This window comes from Physeter macrocephalus, chromosome 14 (assembly GCF_002837175.3).
Source record: "Physeter macrocephalus isolate SW-GA chromosome 14, ASM283717v5, whole genome shotgun sequence".
Classification (NCBI taxonomy): domain Eukaryota; kingdom Metazoa; phylum Chordata; class Mammalia; order Artiodactyla; family Physeteridae; genus Physeter; species Physeter macrocephalus.
In genome coordinates, this window is record NC_041227.1 from 45,855,050 (window position 1) to 45,875,624 (window position 20,575).

The window sequence follows — 20,575 nt, forward strand, 5'->3', positions numbered from 1 at the left end:
CCCCTTAACCTTCTCCCCTCCCCTCTCACTCCCCTCCCCCATCCTCCTACCCACCCCCTCCTTCCCCTCCTCGCCTGTATTTCTAAGTGTTACCCACCCCACCATCTCTTCCTCGCCCTCTTGTTTCCCAGAGGCGGTATCTGGTATTTACCTTAATAGACTAATTGCTTTAATATGTTCATTTCTCCTCAGTGAAGACTCATGTCAGTGTTTCACGGAGAGACCCCCTTGTTTATTTAGGGAATACGAATTTGAACTGGGACACTCACCTCACGTGAATATAAACTCACTATGTAAGTTTTCACATATGTAAAACGTAAATTTTCACACAATACAGGAATCTAGCTACTGAAAACTGTCAATGTGTACAGTGTCTAGAAGTTTCATTCCTGGAATTCTCACCAATCCCCCATTCTTTCCCCAAAGGAACAACTGGAAAGTTTTTAATTCTCTTAAACCACATGGACATAATCAAGTATGTGTGTATACCTGGCTGCCGCACGTGATGTCATGCTCACTTACATGTACTATTGTTGATGCTTTTCAGTGGCTGGTGGGCCTTTGTGGGTGGTCAGTATTAGTAAGTGACTGACTGGCAGGATTGGTACACACAGGTTCATAGTGATGCTGGGCCTGTGTAAGGGGCTTGTCAGCTCCCAGGCTTTGCTCTAAAGAGCACGGATATGGAGCAGGCAGGTAGGTGGTTCTTCCCCATTCCAGACTACTGAGTAGGTGAAGGAATTTAACTCGCCTCCTCCAGGGCAAAGCTGACTTCCTTACTCTCATCCTACCCACGTGGTTGGAGATGGCCCAGAGTGCCCTGTGCTTGATCTCTATGCCTCTGACATCCTTACATCCATACTAGACTTTGTTTTTTAAAGTATTCTATTTCTTTTCTTGTTTAGATTTTCTATTTGTTCTTGAATCAATTTCTATAGTTCATCGTTTTCTAGGAATTTGAACATTGCATCTAGGTTATCTCATTAGTTGAAGAGCATACAATTGTTCATAGTATTTCCTTGTATTCCCTATAATTTTTGTAAGGTCAGTAACAATGTCCTCACTTTAATTTCTGATATTAGTTATTTGCATCTTTCTCTTTTTTTCCTTTGTTGATCTTTTTCAAAGAACAGACTTTGGGGTTCACTGATTCTATTGTTTTCTGTTCCCTCATTTTTCTCCACTCTAATCCTTATTTCCTTCTGCTAACTTTGAGTGTACTTTTAACTGTCCTTTTCTAGTTTCTTAAGGTGGAAGTTTGTTACTGATGAGATCTTTTTAAATTTAGGCATTTAGAGCTGTAAATTTTCCCTGAGCACTACTTTCACAGTTTCCCATATCTCTCGATATGTTGTGTTTTCATTTTCATTCATCTCAAAGTACTTTCTAATTTCCTTTGTGATTTCTTCTTTGAACCATTGGTTATATAAGAGGGTGTTATTTAAATTTCCACAGGTTTGTGAACATGGATTCTGCTGCTGCTGTGTGGTGTGTTCTGTAGAGCTACACGGTCTGTTAGGTCTGGTTGGATTAGAGTGGTATTCAGTTCCTGTTTCCTTGCTGAGCTGATAACTGTTTTGGCCACTCTTGAGAGTAGAGTATTGAAATCTCCAATGACTATTGTTGAGTTTATTTCTCCCTTCTGTCCTGTCAGTTTTGCTTCATGTATTTTGAGGCTCTGTGGTTAGGTGCAAATTATGCTTACAGAAAGAGCTGTTTGGGGCAAGTTAGTCAATCCCTTTAATTTTCTCTAAACTCTTTATTGAAAATGGCAACAATGATATAAATTTAAAACTCAGGAATATTGGGTAGAAACAAATCCTCAATGGTGGCACACCCAACTTGAATTACTCCTGGGTCCTTTGTGAGATGGTCTTGTCTTGGAAATTGCATTGGTGGTGGTTAGTTGCCACAGAAGCCCAGAGGTGCCACCTTGCTGACTTATTAATGGTCCAAAATGTCCTTCCATGAGGTCCATGCGTTCTGTGTTTCAGACAACTTGAACATAAGGAGCACACACAGCTCAAGGTGAGGGCTGCCTCTGGGGAGGGCAGTGCGAGTTTTTCCAGCTGTAATTCTGTAACGTTGATCCCCTCAACTTGCAACAAGTGTCCAGAGTCGAATGTCCTGTCTCCCCTCCTAGAGTAAATTGCCAGAAGCATTACTTTGTTCCCCCCTGAGACATCTCTTTAGTAGGTACTACTTAGTACCTTTATTAGTACTAAGAACTTGCTTCCCAGAATTTACGTTGGGGGGGGGGCTATAAAATAGGCAGCCTAACTTACATTTTCCAAAAGAGAGGTATAGCTTATAACAATACTTTAAAAATGCTTCCTTTTAAACTAGAAAACTCACAAGTATGTGGAGATATGCTACTGAACATGCTACTTAAACAACCAATGGGTGAATTAAGAAATCAAAAGCAAAATAAAATACCATGAGACAAACTAAAGTAGACATACAAGGTACAAAAACTTAAGGGATCAGCAAAAGCAATTCTAAGAGAGAAGTTCATAGCAATAAATGCCTACCTCAAGAAACAAGAAAAATCTCAACCTTTATACCTCAAGGAACTAGAAAAAGAACAAACTAAGCCCAAAGTTAGTAGAAGAAAGAGAATAACAAAGATAATAGAAAAGTTCAGTGAAACTAAGAACTGGTTCATTGAAAAGATAAACAAGACTGACAAACCTTTAGCTAGACTCACCAACAAAAAAGATAGAGGGGGCTTCCCTGGTGGTGCAGTGGTTGAGAGTCCGCCTGCTAATGCAGGGGACACGGGTTCGTGCCCCGGTCCAGGAAGATCCCCCATGCCGCAGAGCGGCTGGGCCCGTGAGCCATGGCCGCTGAGCCTGCGCGTCTGGAGCCTGTGCTCCGCAACGGGAGGGGCCACAACAGTGAGAGGCCCACATACTGCAAAAAAAAAAAAAAAAAAAGGGCTCAAATCAGAAATAAAAGGTGTTAAACTGAAACTACAGAAATACAAAGGCTAATAAGAGACTACTATAAACAAGTATACACCAACAAATTGGACAACCTAGAAGAAACAGACAAATTCCTAGAAACAGCCTTCCAAGACTAAATCATGAAGATATAGAAAATCTGAACAGATTACTAGTAAAGAAATTGAATCAGTAGTCAAAAACATCCCAAGAAAAGTTCAGCACCAGATGGCATCACTGAATTCTCTCAAATATTCAAAGATGATTTAATACCTATGGTCTCAAACTCTTCCAAAAATTGAAGAGGAATAAATGCTTCCAAACTCATTTTGAGACCAATACTACCCAGATATCAAAACCAGACAAAGACATTACAAAGAAAGGAAATTACAGTCCAATATTCCTGAAGGACATGGATGCAAAAATCCTTGAACTTTAACAAACCAAACAAAACAGTACATTAAAAGGGTCATACACCATGATCAAGTGGGATTTTTTTCCAGGGACTCAAGGATGGTTCAACATGTGCAAATTAGTCAGTGTGATACACCACGTTAGCAAAATGAAGGATAAAAATCATATGAGCATCTTAATAGTTGCAGAAAAAGCATTTGACAAATTCATCTTTTTTGATTAAAAACTCCACTAAGTGGGTAGAGAGGAAACATACCTCAACATAATAAAGGTCATATATAAGAAGCCCACAGCTAATATCATACTTGATGGTGAGAAGCTGAAAGATTTTCCTCAAAGATCAGAAACAAGAAAAGAATGCCCACTCTGTTGGAAGTCCTAGCCAGAGCAATTAGCCAAGAAAAAAATGAGGCATCCAAATTTGAAAATAAGAAGTAAAACTCACTATTTGCAGTGACAAGATATTATATGTAGAAAACCCTAAAGATGCCACCAAAAACTGTTAGAATAAATGAATTCAGTAAAGTTGCAGAGTACCAAGCAATATATAGAAATCTGTTGCATTTCTGTATACTAGTAACAAACTATCAAAGAAATTAAAAATCCTATCTACAATTGTGTAAAAAAGTATTAAAGGGCTTCCCTGGTGGCACAGTGGTTGAGAATCCGCCTGCCGATGCAGGAGACACGGGTTCGTGCCTCGGTCCGGGAAGATCCCACATGCCACGGAGCGGCTAGGCCCGTGAGCCATGGCCGCTGAGCCTGCGCGTCCAGAGCCTGTGCTCTGCAATGGGAGAGGCCACAACAGTGAGAGGCCTGCGTACAGAAAAAAAAAAAAAAAAGGATTAAATACCTAGGAATAAATTTAACCAAGATAGTGAAAAAACTGTATACTGAAAACTATGACATTGATGAAAGAAGTTGAAGACACAAATAGAAAAATATTCCATACTCATGAACTGGAAGAATTAATATTCTTAAAATTGCCATACTACCCAAAGCAATCTACAGATTAAATGCAATTTCTGTCAAAATTCCAATGGCATTTTTCACAGAAATAGAACAATCATAAAATCTATATGGAACCACAAAAGACCCTGAATAGCCAAAGCAATATTGAGAAAAAAGAACAAAGCCAGAGGTATCACGTTCTGTGATTTCAGACTATGTTACAAAGCCACAGTAATCAAAACAGTATGGTACTGGCATAAAGCCAGACACAGATCAATGGAACCGAATAGAGAGTTCAGAAATAAACCCATGCATATATGGTCAATTAAGTTACAACAAAGGAGCCAAGAATATACAATGGGAAAAGACAGTCTCTTTAATAAATGGTATTTGGAAAACCGAACAGCCACATGTAAAATAAACTGGACCACTGTCTTACACCATACACAAAAAGTAACTCGGAACAGATTAAAGACTTGAATGTAAGACCTGAAACCATAAAACTCCTAGAAGAAAACATAGGCAGTAAGCTCTGTGACATTGGTCTTGGCAGTGATTTTTTGGATTTGACACTGAAAGCATAGTCAACAAAAGCAAAAATAAATGAGTCTCTATCAAACTGAAATGTTTCCTTTGCTGTGCACAGAAGCTATCAACAAAACGAAAAGGCAACCAACTGAATAGGATAAAATATTTGCAAATCATATCTAATAAGGGGATAATATCCAAAATACATAAAGAACTCACATAACTCAATAGCAAAACACCAAACAATCTGATTAAAAAATGGTCAAAGCAATGAGAGAAAAGGCAACCAACTGAATAGGATAAAATATTTGCAAATCATATCTAATAAGGGGATAATATCCAAAATACATAAAGAACTCACATAACTCAATAGCAAAACACCAAACAATCTGATTAAAAAATGGTCAAAGGATCTGAATAGGCTTTTTTCCAAAGAAGACATACAGGTACATGAAGAGATAATGGCTCAACATCACTAATCATCAAGGAAATGCAAATCAAAACCACAATGAGATATCACCTCACAGCCATTAGAATGATTATTATCAAAATGACAAGAAATAACAAGTGTTGGTGAGGATGTGGAAAAAAGGGAACCCTTGTGCACTGTTGGTGGGAATGTAAATTGGTGCAGCCACTATGGAAAAATAGTATGGAGGTTCCTCAAAAAATTAAAAATAGAACTATATATGATCCAGCAATTCCACTTCTGGGTATTTATCCAAAAATAACTGAAAGTACTAACTTGAAAAGATATATGCAACACCCCATAGTCATTGCAGCATTGTTTACATTAGCCAAGATATGGAATCAACCTCAGTGTATATCAACAAATGAATAGAGATTTATATATATATATATATATATATATATATATATATATATACACACATGCAATGGAATATTTTTCAGTTGGAAAAAGAAGGAAAGCTTGCCATTTGTTACAACATGGATGGACCTCGAGGGCATTATGCTTAGTGAAATATCAGAAAAAGAAAAATCGGGTGTTATCTCACATATATGTGGAATCTAAAAGAAAAAAAAACCAAAAACATTTTAGATATAGAGAACAAATTGGTGGTTGCCAGAGGCCGGGTGGTGGGCAAAATGGGTGAAGGTGGTCAAAAGGTATACAAACTTCCAGTTATAAAATAAGTCCTGGGGATGTGATGTACAGCATGGTGACTATAGTTAGTAACACTGTATTGTAGATTTAAAGTTGCTAAGAGGGTAAATCTTAAAAGTTATCATCATAATAAAAAATTTTGTAACTATGGTGACAAATGTTAACTAGACTTATTGTGGTGATCATTTCACAATATATACAAATATCAAATCATATTTTACACCCAAAACTAATATAACGTATGTCAATTATACTTCAAAAAAAATCTTTCCTTTTGCTCCTGCTTTGAAATGCAGTATTTCTCATAAACCCAACGTCTGCATGTATAGGAATCTGTCTTAATTATTACAGCTCTATAGTATGTTTTTAAAATATCTTAGAGGAAGTCTCCCACCATTTATCAAAATTCTTTGCTTTTCTCCAAAATTTGCTCTTCTAGATGAAACTTGGAATCTATGATGGTCCACTAAAAATTTTATTAAATTATTTTTACTTTATTGTATTTATAGATCAAGAGAGGAATATACACCTCTAAAATATTGTCTTTTCCAGAATTCATGTTTGTGTCTTTTCAATTATATGTGCCTTTTAAAATATCCTCAGTAAAATCTTACAGTGTTCTTCTTTTAAACCTTAGATATTTCTTCATAGGTTAATGGTAGGTAAAGTGTTTCTTGATGTCAAAATGATGTTATCTTTAATGATATTTTCTCATTGGATTTTGCAGATATATAAGAATTTTAATGTGTTTCACATGGTTTTACTAAAAACCTCTTTTTAAAAATTTAAGACTTTTTTTAGAGCAGTTTTAGGTTTGCAGAAAATTGTGGCAGAGAGTTCTTGTAGATAGTTTCCCTAGTTTAACGTCTGTTAATGTGGCACATTTGTTGCACTGGAACCACTATTGATAAGTCATTACTAACTGAAGTCCGTAGTTTACATTGGGGTTCACTTTGTGTTATACGTTCTATGGGTTTTGATAAATGCATAACGTCACATATCCATCCCAGAACCAGACAGGGTAGTTTCACTGCCCTGAAAATCCCATGTGCTCCACCTCCTCAGTCCTTCCCTTTTTCCTCCTGAACGCCTGGCAACCACCAATCTTTTTATGGTTTCCATAGTTTTGCCTTTTCCAGAATGTCATACAGTTGGAATCATACATTATATAGCCTTTTCAGACTGGCTTCTTTTAAAAATAATTTTAATTGAAGTAAATGTACAATATTATGCTACAGGTACAATATTGTGATTCACAATTTTTAAGTTATACTCCATTTATTGTTAATAAAACATTTGCTATAGTCCCTGCATTGTATAGTATATCCCTGTAGCTTATTTTATACATAATAGTTTGTACTTCTTAATCCCCTACCCCTGTCTAGCCTCTCCCCACTGGTACCCGCTAGTTTGTTCTCTATATCTGAGTCTGCTGCTGCTTTAAAAAAATTTTTTTTAATTAATTTATTTTATTTTTGGCTGCATTGGGTCTTCGTTGCTACATGCAGGCGTTCTCTAGTTGCAGCGAGCAGGGGCTACTCTTCATTGCGGTGCATGGGCTTCTCATAGCAGTGGCTTCTCTTTGTTGCAGAGCATGGGCTCTAGGCACGCGGGCTTCAGTAGTTGTGGCACACAGGCTTAGTTGCTCCGCGGCATGTGAAATCTTCCCGGACCAGGGATCGAACCCATGTCCCCCTGCATTGGCAGGCAGATTCTTAACCACTGCACCACCAGGGAAGTCCCTGCTTTTTAAAAATATTACTAGTTTGTTGTATTTTTTAGAGTCCACATATAAGTGATATCATACAGTATTTGTCTTTCTCTGACTTATTTCACTTAGCATAATGCCCTCCAAGTCCATCCATGTTGCTGCAAATGGCAAAATTTCATTTTTTATGGCTTAAGTATTCCATTGTGTGTGTGTGTGTATACACCATATCTTCTTTATCCATTTGTCTGTTGTTGGACACTTAGGTTACTTCCATATCTTGGCAATTGTAAATAATACTGCTATGAACATTGGGGTGCAAGTATCTTTTTGAATGAGTGTTTTTGCTTTTTGCAGATATATACCTAGGAGTGGAATTCCTGGGTCATATGGTAGTTCTGTTTCTAGATTTTTGAGGAACCTCCATACTGTTTTCCACAGAGGCTGTACCAATTTACATTCCCACCAACAGTGTATGAAGGTTCCCTTTTCTCCACATCCTTGCCAATATTGGTTATTTGTGTTCTTTTTGATGATAGCCATTCTGACAGGTGTGAGGTGACATCTCATTGTGGTTTTGATTTACATTTCCCCTATGATTAGCAATGTTGAGCATGTTTTCATGTGCCTGTTAGCCATCTGCATTTCCTGTTTGGAAAAAATGTCTATTCAGTTCTTCTGCCCACTTTTTAAGTGGGTTTATTTTTTGATATTGAGTTGTATGAGCTGTTTATATATTTTGGATATTAACCTCTTATTGATCATATCATTTGCAAATATTTTCTCTCATTCAGTAGGTTGTCTTTTTGTCAATGGTTTCCTTTGCTATGCAGAAGCTTTTAAATTTAATTAGGTTCCATTTGTTTTTGCTTTTATTTCCTTTGCTTTAGGAGATAGATCTGAAAAAATATTGCTACAATTTATGTCAAAGAGCATTCTGCCTATGTTTTCCTCTAGGAGTTTTATGGTTTCTGGTCTTACATTTAGGTCTTTAATCCATTTTTAGTTTATTTTTGTATATGGTTTTAGAGAATGTTCTAATTTCATTCTTTTACATGTAGCCATCCAGTTTTCCTGGCACCACTTATTGAAGAGACTGTCTTTTCGCCATTGTATATTTTTGCTTTATTTGTCATAGACTAATTGACCATAAGTGTATGGGTTTATTTCTGAGCTTTCTATCCTGTTCCATTGATCTATGTGTCCTTTTTTTGTGCCAGTACCATACTCTTTTGATGACTGTAGCTTTTTTTTCTAATTGATTTCTCTTGTTTCTTTTTACTTTTTTTAAAAAAATATTTATTTATTTATTTTTCTGCGCCAGGTCTTAGTTGCTGCATGCGGGATCTTCGTTGCGGCATGAGGGCTCTTTTAGTTATGGCATGCAGGTTCTTAGTTGCAGCATGCAGGATCTAGTTCCCTGACCAGGGATTGAACCTGGGCCCCCTGCACTGGGAGCGTGGAACCTTAACCACTGGACCACCAGGAAAGTCCCGATGACTGTAGCTTTGTAGTATAGTCTGAAGTCAGGGAGCGTGATTCCTCCAGCTCCGTTCTTCTTTCTCAAGATGGTTTTGGCTATTTGGGGTCTTTTGTGTTTCCATACAAATTTTAAAACTATTTGTTCTATTTCTGTGAAAAATACTTTCGGTATTTTTTTAAGAGATAAATTTTATTTATTTATTTGGTTGCACTGGGTCTTAGTTGTAGCGCGTGGGCTCCTTAGTTGTGGCATGCGAACTCTTAGTTGCAGCATGCATGTGGGATCTAGTTCCTTGAGGAGGGATCGAAGCCAGGCCCACTGCATTAGGAGTGCGGAGCCAACACTGAGCCAACAGGGAAGTCCTGCTATTGGTATTTTGATAGGGATTGCATTTAATCTATAGATTGCCTTGGGTAGTATGGTCATTTTAACGATATTGATTCTTCAATCCAAGAACACAGTATAGCTTTCCATCTGTTTTTGTCTTCAATTTCTCTCATCAGCATCTTATAGTTTTCAGAGTACAAGTCTTTTGCCTCCTTTGGTAGGTTTATTCCTACATATTTTAGTCTTTTTGATGTGATGGAACTGGCTTTTTTTTTTTTTTTATTGAAGTATAGTTGATTTACAGTGTTAGTTTCAGGTGTATAGCATAGTGATTCAGTATTTTTACAGGTTATACTCCATTAAAAGTTATTACAGGGCTTCCCTGGTGGCACAGTGGTTGAGAGCCCGCCTGACGATGCAGGGGACACGGGTTCGTGCCCCGGTCCAGGAAGATCCCACATGCCGTGGAGCGGCTGGGCCCGTGAGCCATGGCCGCTGAGCCTGCGCATCCGGAGCCTGTGCTCTGCAACGGGAGAGGCCACAACAGTGAGAGGCCCACGTACCGCAAAAAAAAAAAAAAAAGTTATTACAAGATAATGGCTATAATTCCCTGTGTACAATATATCCTTGTTGCTTATCTATCTTATACATAGTAGTTTGTATCTCTTAATCCTCACCCCTAACTTGCCCCTCACCTTCCCTCTGCCCTATGGTAACCATTAGTTTTCTGTATCTTTGAGTCTGTTTCTATTTTGCTATGTACATTCATTTGTATTTTTTATATTCCACATATGCAGTGTTTGTCTTTCTCTGTCTGACTTATTTCAGTAGGCATAATATTCTCTAGGTCCAACCATGTTGCTGCAAATGGCAGAAGTTCGTTCTTTTTTATTGCTGAGTAATATTTTATTGTGTATATATACCACATTTTCTTTATCTATTTTTCTGTTGATGGCCTCTTGGGTTGCTTTCATATCTTGGCTCTTATACTGGCTTCTTTCACTTAGCAATATGCATTTAAGTCTCAAAGTGTTCTTCAAAAAATAATTCTTAGCTTTAAACAGAAGACTAGAAATTAACAAGGTATGTGTGCAAATCAAGAACCTAGGAAAAAATTCAGCCAAAGAAACCCAAGAAAAAAGATAAAAGAAATAAAAATATTATTCAAATTAATGCAATAGAAAAGGCCTAACTAGTAGTGACTAAGTAGGGCAACCACAATACTTGGCTAAGTATGCATTTTCAGTTATAAGTTTACCAATATTCGTATTCTTTATTCTTTAATATATAATTCTCAGATGCGATTTATTAACCAATAGGCCATGAGAAATTGCCATTAAATTTGTGTTTAGATAGACTTTTTTTAAACTGATAGTGATTTCGAATTTGTTGCCGTTTTCTCAGGGAATATGGCTGAAACAGGTTCTCTTTCAGAGAACTGGAAGCAGAGACACAGATGATAAATTCTCTTCTTGGATACAGAGGGGAAGGCAGGGGAGCCTTGGTATTTATATTTACTCAAACCCAGGCGGCTTCACCACTTATTGTTATACTATCTAGACTCAAATCATGAGGAATAAAAGAACGTCGTCAGTCAGGACCTCAGACTCTGGGTCAGTCAGCAAGTGTCTCCCTTCAGGTAAAGAACACAGTATACATATTTGGGGTTGTATTAATTTAACATGAAGGAACTATCTGAAAAGGCTCGTCAACACTAAACAGCACTGAAATTTTACAAATCAGGACCTAATCGTCTATTGGTTCCCACATTCTCCTATCAAAGCTCAGGGCAGTAGGGCAGCAGAGCACACGTTTTTCAGGATGGAAAACACCATTGTTTACTCAGCAGTCTGAGCCCTGGTGGAAATCTGCAGTTAGACACATGGAGAGTGGAGGTGTGTTTTTTTTTTTTTTTTTAAAAAGCTACAGATGCAGTTGGAAGCATAGGGTATCTTCTGGATTTGAGATAAATTAAAATAGCAAAAGTAGAAAAGTATACTAGCATTGAAAGATATTTAATGGTTGACTTAGAAAAGGCCAGGCATCTTACCTTTTCTCTTCTACCTCTATATCCAGACTTGAGTACCATTTATTGTCAGGCTGTTGGTGGTGTTTTTTTCCGCCTTTCACTGAATTTCTCCCACGGTTTAAGAGCCTCAGCATTTTGTTTATTTTATTTTGTCCCTTTCCTGTATAATTCCAATTCTAGACTCCTCAAACTGGCTTCTGAAGCCTCTAGAATTTGACCTGACCATTGGTAACAATTTATCTTATTTCCCTAATACGTTCCCTAAAATCCAGGCAAAGCAGTCTCTTTGTGGAAACTATAGCTGTTATTTCCATGCCTAAAAATTCTACTTCCAGTTTTTCCTGGGTTATTCTTTCTCTCCTCTGACTTTCCAAGTCCTTGTCATCATTCCCTGATCTCTCCCTAAAATTCCACACCTTTAATGAAAACTTTCTTGGCTAACCTTCTCCTCTATGAAGGCATCCCCTTTGGCTCACCAGTAGCACTGAGAGACTTGGGTACAGAAAAAGAGCCTTTCGCTGTGGACTGTCTCAATATTCTGTAAGGACTGCGTTGTTCTTCTCTATAATACTGTATGGAGCTTGAGAACAGGGATTAGAACACAAAATTTTGCTTCTCCCAAGAAAGGCTCCCTGCAAATTGACATCACAAAACCAAGCACTCATTCTGGCCGGCCAGCAGGATGGTACACCTGCTTCTGAGATGTTTGCTTTCACACTTTATAGATTGATAAACAGATACTTAGAGGATTTAACAATCCCAAACAGTCAGCTGTGCGCCATAAACAGAGCAAAGGCTCTGGTTTTTCAGAACCGTTTCTCTCAATTTGTTTTGGAAAAACTTAAGAAAACAATTGAAATGCTGTTGCTGCCACTTTAGGATTTTACCAAGTGTGTGTGAGCTTTATTTTATTTTTTAAAAAATATTTATTTGGCCGCACCAGGTCTTAGTTGCAGCATGCGGGATCTAGTTCCCTGACCAGGGATTGAACCCAGGCCCCTGCATGGGGAGCACGGAGTCTTAACCACTGGACCACCAGGGAAGTCCCGTAAGCTTTATTTTACATCGGCAATTTTAGGCCTCAGATATTTTTGTGGCATCAGATTTGTCCCTAGATTTTTATTCTTCTACTTATTACAGGATTTGGGTAGGTAAGATTTTTTAAATTTTTAACTAAGATTCAGATAATATAAAATTTATCATTTTAGGGCTTCCCTGGTGGCGCAGTGGTTGCGCGTCCGCCTGCCGATGCAGGGAAACTGGGTTCGCGCCCCGGGTCTGGGAGGATCCCACATGCCGCGGAGCGGCTGGGCCCGTGAGCCATGGCCGCTGAGCCTGCGCGTCCGGAGCCTGTGCTCCGCAACGGGAGAGGCCACAGCAGAGGGAGGCCCGCATACCACAAAAAAAAAAAAAAAAAAAAAAAAATTTATCATTTTAACCATTTTTAAAGTATACAGTTCAATGGCTTTTGACACATTCACAATGTTCTGCAGCCATCATCACTGTCTAGTTCCAGAACATTTTTATTACCCCAAAAGGCAGCCCTTTATCACTAATAGGGAAGTTACTCCCTATTTCCCCCTTCTCCTTAGCCCCTGGCAACCACTAATTTGCCTTCTGTCTCTTTGGATTGGCTTATTCTGAATATTTCATATAAATGGAATGTGTGCGTGTTTGTGTGTGTGTTTTAACCGTCATTCTATGAACGTGGTGTATTGTATTGATGGATTTTCCTGTGCTGAACCAGGAAACCACTCCGTCATAGTGTAAAATCCTTTTAACATGCTGCTGGATTTGGTTGCTAGCATTTTGTTGGGGGTTTTTCCATCTATGTCCATAAAGGATATTGGTCTGTAGTTTTCTCATGTTGTCTCTGTCAGGCTTTGCTATCAGGGTAATACTGGCCTCACAGGATGAATTAGGAAGAGGTTTTGTAAGATTTTGAGAAGAATTGGTGTAGAATCTTTAAATGGTAGAAGTCGCCAGTGAAGCCATCTGATTCCGGGCTTTACTTTGTTGGAAGGTTTTTGATTACTGACTTAATCTCCTTATTCATATTGGTCTATTCAGATTTCCTATTTATACAGGATTAAGGGTTTGTATGTTTCAAGCTATCTGTTCATCTAGGTTAACTAATTTGTTGACACAATAATTCACGGCATGCTCTTATAATCCTTTTCTGTTCTGTAAAGTCATTAGTAATGGCCCACTTTAATTTCTAGTCATTTGAGGCTCCTCTCTTTTTGTCTTGGTCAGTCTCGCTAAAAGTTTGTCAGTGTTGTTGCTCTTTTCAAAGAAACTTTTGGTTTCATTGATTTGTCTCTATTTCTATTGTCTATGTTAATCTTTGTTCTTTTATCCTTGCTTCAAGTTTGAGTTTGCCCTTTTTCTAGTTTCTTAAGATCAAAGCTTAGGTTCATGATTTGAGATCTTCCTTCTTTTTATTTATTTTTTAATTTTTAAAAATCTATTTATTTTTGGCTGTGTTGTGTCTTCATTGCTGTGTGCGGGCTTTCCCTAGTTGTGGCAAGCAGGGGCTACTCTTTGTTGTGGCGCACGGGCTCAGTAGTTGTGGCTCGCAGGCTCAGTAGTTGCAGCGCGAGGGCTCAGTTGCTCCGCGGCATGTGGGATCTTCCCTGACCAGGGCTCAAACCCGTGTCCCCTGCATTGGCAGGCAGATTCTTAACCACTGCGCCACCAGGGAAGCCCCTAGATCTTCCTTCTTTTTAAACATAGGCCTTTATAGCCCTAAGTTTCCTGAGCACTACTTTTGCTGTACCCCATAAGTTTCGGTGTGTTTTCATTTCATTCATCTCAAAGCAATTTTAAATTGAATAGTCATTGGTTTCCTTTTAATCTAAATTAATTTTGACAAAAAAAATTAATTTTGATCTTTTAAAGTGGAATCAACCAGAAGGCAAGGGTGTAAGGGAAATAATTTTCCAGCATTGCTAATATAAACTCAAATTTTAGATTCCTTTTTTTCACTTTTTACATTTTTTGGAGTATAACAGGCTCTGCTGTTTACAAGGTTGAGTTGAAAAATTATCTGCCTCCTCTGTGTTTTAAAATTCCCATGTTTTCCCATTGGATTTTAGCTGTCATAATCAGACAGAAAGCATCAGAAAACGTCTTCCTTGCACCTGTGGTGGAAACCTTAGCAGCAGGCATTCATTGCTCCATTCAAAGCATTTTCTAGTTTCCCTTGCGATTTCTTCTTTGACCCATTGGTTGTTTGCAAGTGTGTTGTTTCCACACATCTGTGGAATTTCCAGTTTTTCTTGTTACTGATTTCTAGTTTCATTTTATTGTCAGAGAAGATACCCGGTATGATTTCAATCTTTTAATATTTATTGAGAACTTTTCTATGGCCCTACATATTTTGGAGAATATTCCACATGCACTGGAGAAGCATGTGTATTCCACTGTTGTTGGGTGGAGTGTACTGTGCATGTCTTTGGGTCTAGTTGGTTTATAGTAATGCTCAAGTCCTCTGTTTCCTTATTGATCTTCTGTCTAGTTTCTTCATCCATTATTTAAGGTGGGGCATTGAAATCTTCAATCATTATTGTAGAACTATTCCTCCCTTCAATTCTGTTAATTTTCTACTTCATATGTTGCAGGGTACTGTTATTAGGTATGTATGTAATTGTTACATCTTCTTGATGGATTAACCTTTTTATCAACATAGAATGTCATTGTCTCTTGAAACAATTTTTGAAGTCCAATATTGTGATATTAGTATAGCTGCCTCACCTCTGTTTTGGTTATTATTTGCATGGAATATCCTTTTTTCCATTCATTCACTTTCAACCTGTTTGTGCCTTTGGATCTAAAGTGAGTATCTCTGAGATAGCATATAGTTGGATCATGTGTTTTTTAATCTATTCTGCTGGTGTCCCTCTTAATTGGAGAGCTTAATCCATCTATATTCGAAGTAATTACTGATAAAAAAAGGACATACTTTTGCAACTGTGGTATTTTCTGTACTCCCGTTGCGGAGCGCAGGCTCCGGACGCGCAGGCTCAGCGGCCACGGCTCACGGGCCCAGCCGCTCCGCGGCATGCGGGATGCTCCCGGACCGGGGCGCGAACCCGCGTCCCCTGCATCGGCGGGCGGACTCTCAACCGCTGCGCCACCAGGGAAGCCCGATCATGTGTTTTTTAATCTATTCTGCTGGTGTCCCTCTTAATTGGAGAGCTTAATCCATCTATATTCGAAGTAATTACTGATAAAAAAAGGACATACTTTTGCAACTGTGGTATTTTCTGTATAGCTTATATAAGTTTTGTTCCCCAATTCATCCAATACTGCCTTCTTTTGTGTTTAATTTTTTCAAGTGTATCATTTTGATTTTTTTCTCAAAATATAAATTCTGTATATTTCTGTATATACATATTTACATATGTACAGGATACACTTCTGTATATTTTTTCTAGTTATTTTCTTCAAAATTACCCTGGAGATTACAATTATCATCTTAATTTTCTAACAATCTAGTTTGAATTAATGCCAACTTAATTTCAATAGCATATAAAAATTATTCTATACAATTCCATCCCATCTTATGTTGTGTTGTCACAACTTATATCTTATACATTACGTGCTCATTAACAGGTTTATGATATTGTTTATTCATTTGTCTTTTAAATCACATGAGAAAGAAAGTTACAAGCCAAAAATATGATAATACTGACTTCATACTTAACTATGCAGCTACCTTTACTGGCATTATCATTTTGTATGACTTCAAGTTACTATTCCAGTATCCTTTCATTCCAGGCTTGAGCATTTCTTGTAGGTCATGTCTATTAGTTATGAACTCCCTCAAACCTTCTGAGAATGTCTTAACTTCTCTACTTTTGCCAGACATAGAATTCTTGGTTGACCTTTTTTTTCTTTCAAGCACATTAAATATACCATCCTGCTGCCTTCTGGCATCCATGGTGTCTAACGAAAACCAGCTGTCAATCTTACTGAGGATCTCTTGTACGTGGCATGTCTCTTTCCATGCTTTCAAGATTCTCTCTTTTGACAGTTTGACCACGTGTCCTGGTGTGGACTGTGAAGTTAAGCCGGGCACATGCCATCAGTTCCTTGACAAGTGCCCGGTACTGCCCCCTGGGAGTGACTCTCATGGCTTTTGTGTCTGCAGTTATTCTTCCTTTTCCCTAAGAAATGGCCTGTTTACAGATCAGTATATTTCTCAGCCTGCCTCCCTGCCCATATAAACGTAGGTGTTTTTCTCTGTCCTTTACAGACTAAGCTGGTGTTTCTATTTCAAATGTCTTGGGTTTCCTATGCCTCTTACTGAATTTCACTCCTTAGATGAAACCAAACCTACAAACCTTTTCAAGTCAGGCCCCTCTCTGGTTTGGGTTGAGTGTAGGGTGCTGTGGGATGATACCCTTAAAAGTCATAGAAACCATTCTGTGGAGTTGGTAGGGTCTAGGAGCCGCACACTAAAATCTTCTGAAGTCTTAAAGGTTTTCATAGCTGCAGCCTTGAGATGATCCTTACCTTAAAGGCCACTTGTTTAGAGCAAAACCACTGTGGATGGGAACACAGTGAAGGAGGTATGGTTAAGAATCTTCAAATATGATTAAGTATCTTTTCACTATGATAAACAGCCTTGTGGTTGGAGAACTACTAAGCTCTAACTCTTGAGGGTGTGTGGCTAAGGGACCTTAGACCAGTTACTGGATGGTTGGCATGAGGGCTGGGCATGGGGTGGAGTGCCAAGGAGCACAACTGGAAGTTCTAACCCTAATGTTACAGGGCTGATTTGGGAATGTGGCTTCAAGTCTTAATTCCTGTTACCGAAGGGCTTAGGAGGGCACCTGCTTACAGGCTGTCTCATTATCAGAGCACCATGTTCTTGGTGATCTGAATGGGTGTGACTGGAGACCCAAGGTTGTCATAGCCAGAGGACCAGGCTCTGAGACTGGCGTGCTGGGGACAATATATTGTCAAGGGGGCCCCAAGACATGAGGACTAGGGACTAAAGCCTGAAAAAAAGCAATAAAGGTAGTTAGGGGATGATTCAGCAAAGGCAACAATGTAGACGTTTCAGAGCCAGGAGGAGAGGGGCAAGAAAGGGGGCTGCAGATGAGAGGAATGGCTAGGGGAAGCCATATTTCCTGGAAGATTCCCTCCCCTCACCTGAATCCCCTGAATACAGTCCCCAGGTTCTCTCCCTATAAAGGGGACCAGACTTTTCCAATAAATACGGAGTGACTCAGTTCTTATGTCTTACAAGGAATTGAATGTTTATGGAATAGTGGACTCAGCAGCTCAAGATTTCCCTAACACTCCTTATTCCCTATCTATCTTTATAGAGGAGTGAATGAAGTACACAGCCAAGGTTTGTAAAGAAGCAGTTTATTAGAACAAAAGACCACAAAACATGAAGACTTAGCATGGAGGAAGTAAACGAAGTCAAATGTCCTTTGACCACTTACGGAATGTGTTTCATGAAAGTGTAAGATGTTTGATTATTCAGTCCTCACCACGATCTTCACTCTCAAAGAGAGTGTAAGGGGTCAGAAGATTGCTCTGAGTAGCCCTCAGGGTCAGACTGAAGTCGCAGTTTGTGGTGGGCAGACTTCATCCTCCTGTGTCTGCTGAGGTGAGACTTCTGGCTAAAGCCTTGTCCACACGTCTTGCACACATAAGGCTTCCTGCCCTGGTGTGTCATCTGATGTAAGATGAGGTGTGACTTTTGGGGAAAGCCTTGGCCACACTCTCTGAATAAACAGGGCTTCTCTTCTGAGTGTACCCATTTGTGCGTGATTAAAGCTGACTTATTGCTAAAGCCGAGTCCACACTGCCTGCATGTGTAAGGCTTGTCCCTCGAGTGTTTCCGCCTGTGCCGGATGAGACCTGCCTGGTGACTGAAGCCTCGCCCACACTCCCTGCACACATACGGCTTTTCCCCTGAGTGTGTCCTCTGATGTGCAACGAGGTTTGACTTCTGGCTGAAGCCTCGCCCACACTCCTCACACACCATGGGCTTTTCCCCTGAGTGTGTCCTCTGGTGTCTGATGAGATTTGACTGCTGGCTGAAGCCTCGCCCACAGTCCTTACACACAATGGGCTTATCCCCTGAGTGTATGTTCTGGTGTCTGTTGAGGTGTGACTTGAGACTAAAGCCTCGCCCACACACCCCACACACATAAGGCTTCTCCCCAGTGTGTGTCCGCCTGTGTGAGATGAGGGTTGAATTCTGGCTGAAGCTGTGCCCACACACGCCACACACGTAAGGCTTCTCCTTGGAGTGTGTCCTCTGGTGGTTGACAAGGGTGGTTCTCTGCCTGAAGCACCGCCCACACTCCTTGCAGGCATAAGGCTTCTCCCCGGAGTGTGTCCTCTGGTGTGAGATGAGGTTCGACCTGTCGCTGAAGCCCAGTCCACAGTCACTGCACACGATGGTCTTCTCCTCCAAGTGCGTCCTCTGGTGTCTGACGACAGCTGACTTCTGGCTGAAGCCTTTCCCACATTCCTGGCACACGTAGGGCTTCTCCCCAGAGTGTGTCCGCTGGTGTATGATGAGGTTTGACTTCTGGCTGAAGCCTCGCCCACACTCGCTGCACATGTAAGGCTTCTCGCCTGAGTGTGTCCTCTCGTGTATGATGAGTGTCGACTTCCGGTTAAAGCCTCGCCCACACTCCCTGCACACGATGGGCTTCTCCCCCGAGTGTGCCTTCTGGTGTCTGGCAAGGCTTTTCTTTAGGCTAAAGCCCTTCTCACACACCCCGCACACATACGGCTTCTCCCCTGAGTGTATCCTCTGGTGACTGAGCAGGTTTGTCATCTTGCTGAAGCCCAGTCCACACTCCCCACAGTTGACTGTTCCAAATCCTAAGACTTCTATCCTCTTCAACAGTCTGTCTGTTTCCTCGGGGTTCACCGTCTGAGCTGGACTGGCCGCTACCTCCACACCTTGGATGCCATCCCCAGAGCTGATGGGCTGCCGCTGGGGTGGCGGCCTGGGGAACGCGCCTGAAGTCCTTTTCTTTGTCTTTCCAAACAAAGGCTGGGTGCCTTCTCTCTCCTGACCTTCTGCTTTATCGTTCCAGGGACTTCCATCAGAGGCTTGCTGCTGCTGCTGGTCCCCAGGGCACGGATCTCCTGGCTGGACAGGCTCTTCTGCACACCAGCACGTGAAGATCCAGGGAGGGTGACTACACAGCATGTGCTGCATGTGGAACTGCTGACTGGAGAAGTCCGGAGGGCGGAAGGGACCGAGGTGGAGTTCTGGCTTTGGTTCTGCTGCAGAGAGAGGAGCGTGAGTCAGAACCGAGACCCGAGGCAGCCGGAGCAGTTCTGCCTCATCTGATGTTAAGACTTGATTCCCTGTTCTTCCAAATGCTTAGAACTTACGGGCTACCCGGCAAGACTTCCTTCATAGGACCTGCTACATTTACCTCCTAATGCCCAGCCACCACAGTGATAGAAACTGGGCCTAAACGGTATTCTATGACAGAGAGATCTAACCACAGGACCCTCGTGGAAGGGTCTTTGTCTCCCCTGTTTCCCTAGGAGAATGGGGTGGAAGGAGAGCAGTCATTCAGACTGGAGGACCCCTGGTGGAGGCAGCATAGTTGCGGTTAAAGAGATCACGAGCGAAAACACCTGAACTGGAGTGTCCCACCTCACTAACAAATATTCATTAGAGGATTACTTTGTACCAGAATTTCTACAAGGCAGTAGGCTTTCAGCAATAAACAACACAAACATAGTCTAGGCCCCCCAGTGACTGGTGCCCCTGACCAATTCAAGCCCTGTTAGTTAACTTCCATAATTAATCTAAATAAAAATTTCCCCAGGGGGAGGAACCAAGGTGGCAGAGTAGAAGGACGTGCTGTCACTCCCTCTTGCAAGAACACCAGAATCACAACTGGCTGCTGGACAGTCATCGACAGGAAGACACTGGAATTCACCAAAAAAGATACCCCACATCCAAAGACAAAGGAGAAGCCACAATGAGACGGTAGGAGGGGCACAATCACAGTAAAATCAAATCCCATAACTGGTGGGTGGGTGACTCACAGACTGGAGAACACTT

The 20,575-nt window shown here is 40.4% G+C and overlaps 1 protein-coding gene across 3 annotated transcripts in view; it reads right to left on the reverse strand.

The window, feature by feature from the left end:
• Positions 1-17,207: 17,207 nt before the first annotated feature.
• ZNF133 (zinc finger protein 133) overlaps positions 17,208-20,575 on the reverse strand; it is a 35,751-nt gene continuing 32,383 nt past the window's right edge. Inside the window, exon 3 of one of the 3 annotated variants that reach the window (XM_024123623.3) lies at positions 17,208-19,776. In XM_024123623.3, the coding sequence (XP_023979391.1) occupies positions 18,032-19,776 (1,745 nt within the window). In that variant the 3' untranslated portion in view covers positions 17,208-18,031. Of the gene's footprint in view, positions 19,780-20,575 lie in introns of all 3 variants that reach the window. The other 2 variants (XM_055090391.1, XM_024123622.3) reach the window with 2 other exon arrangements.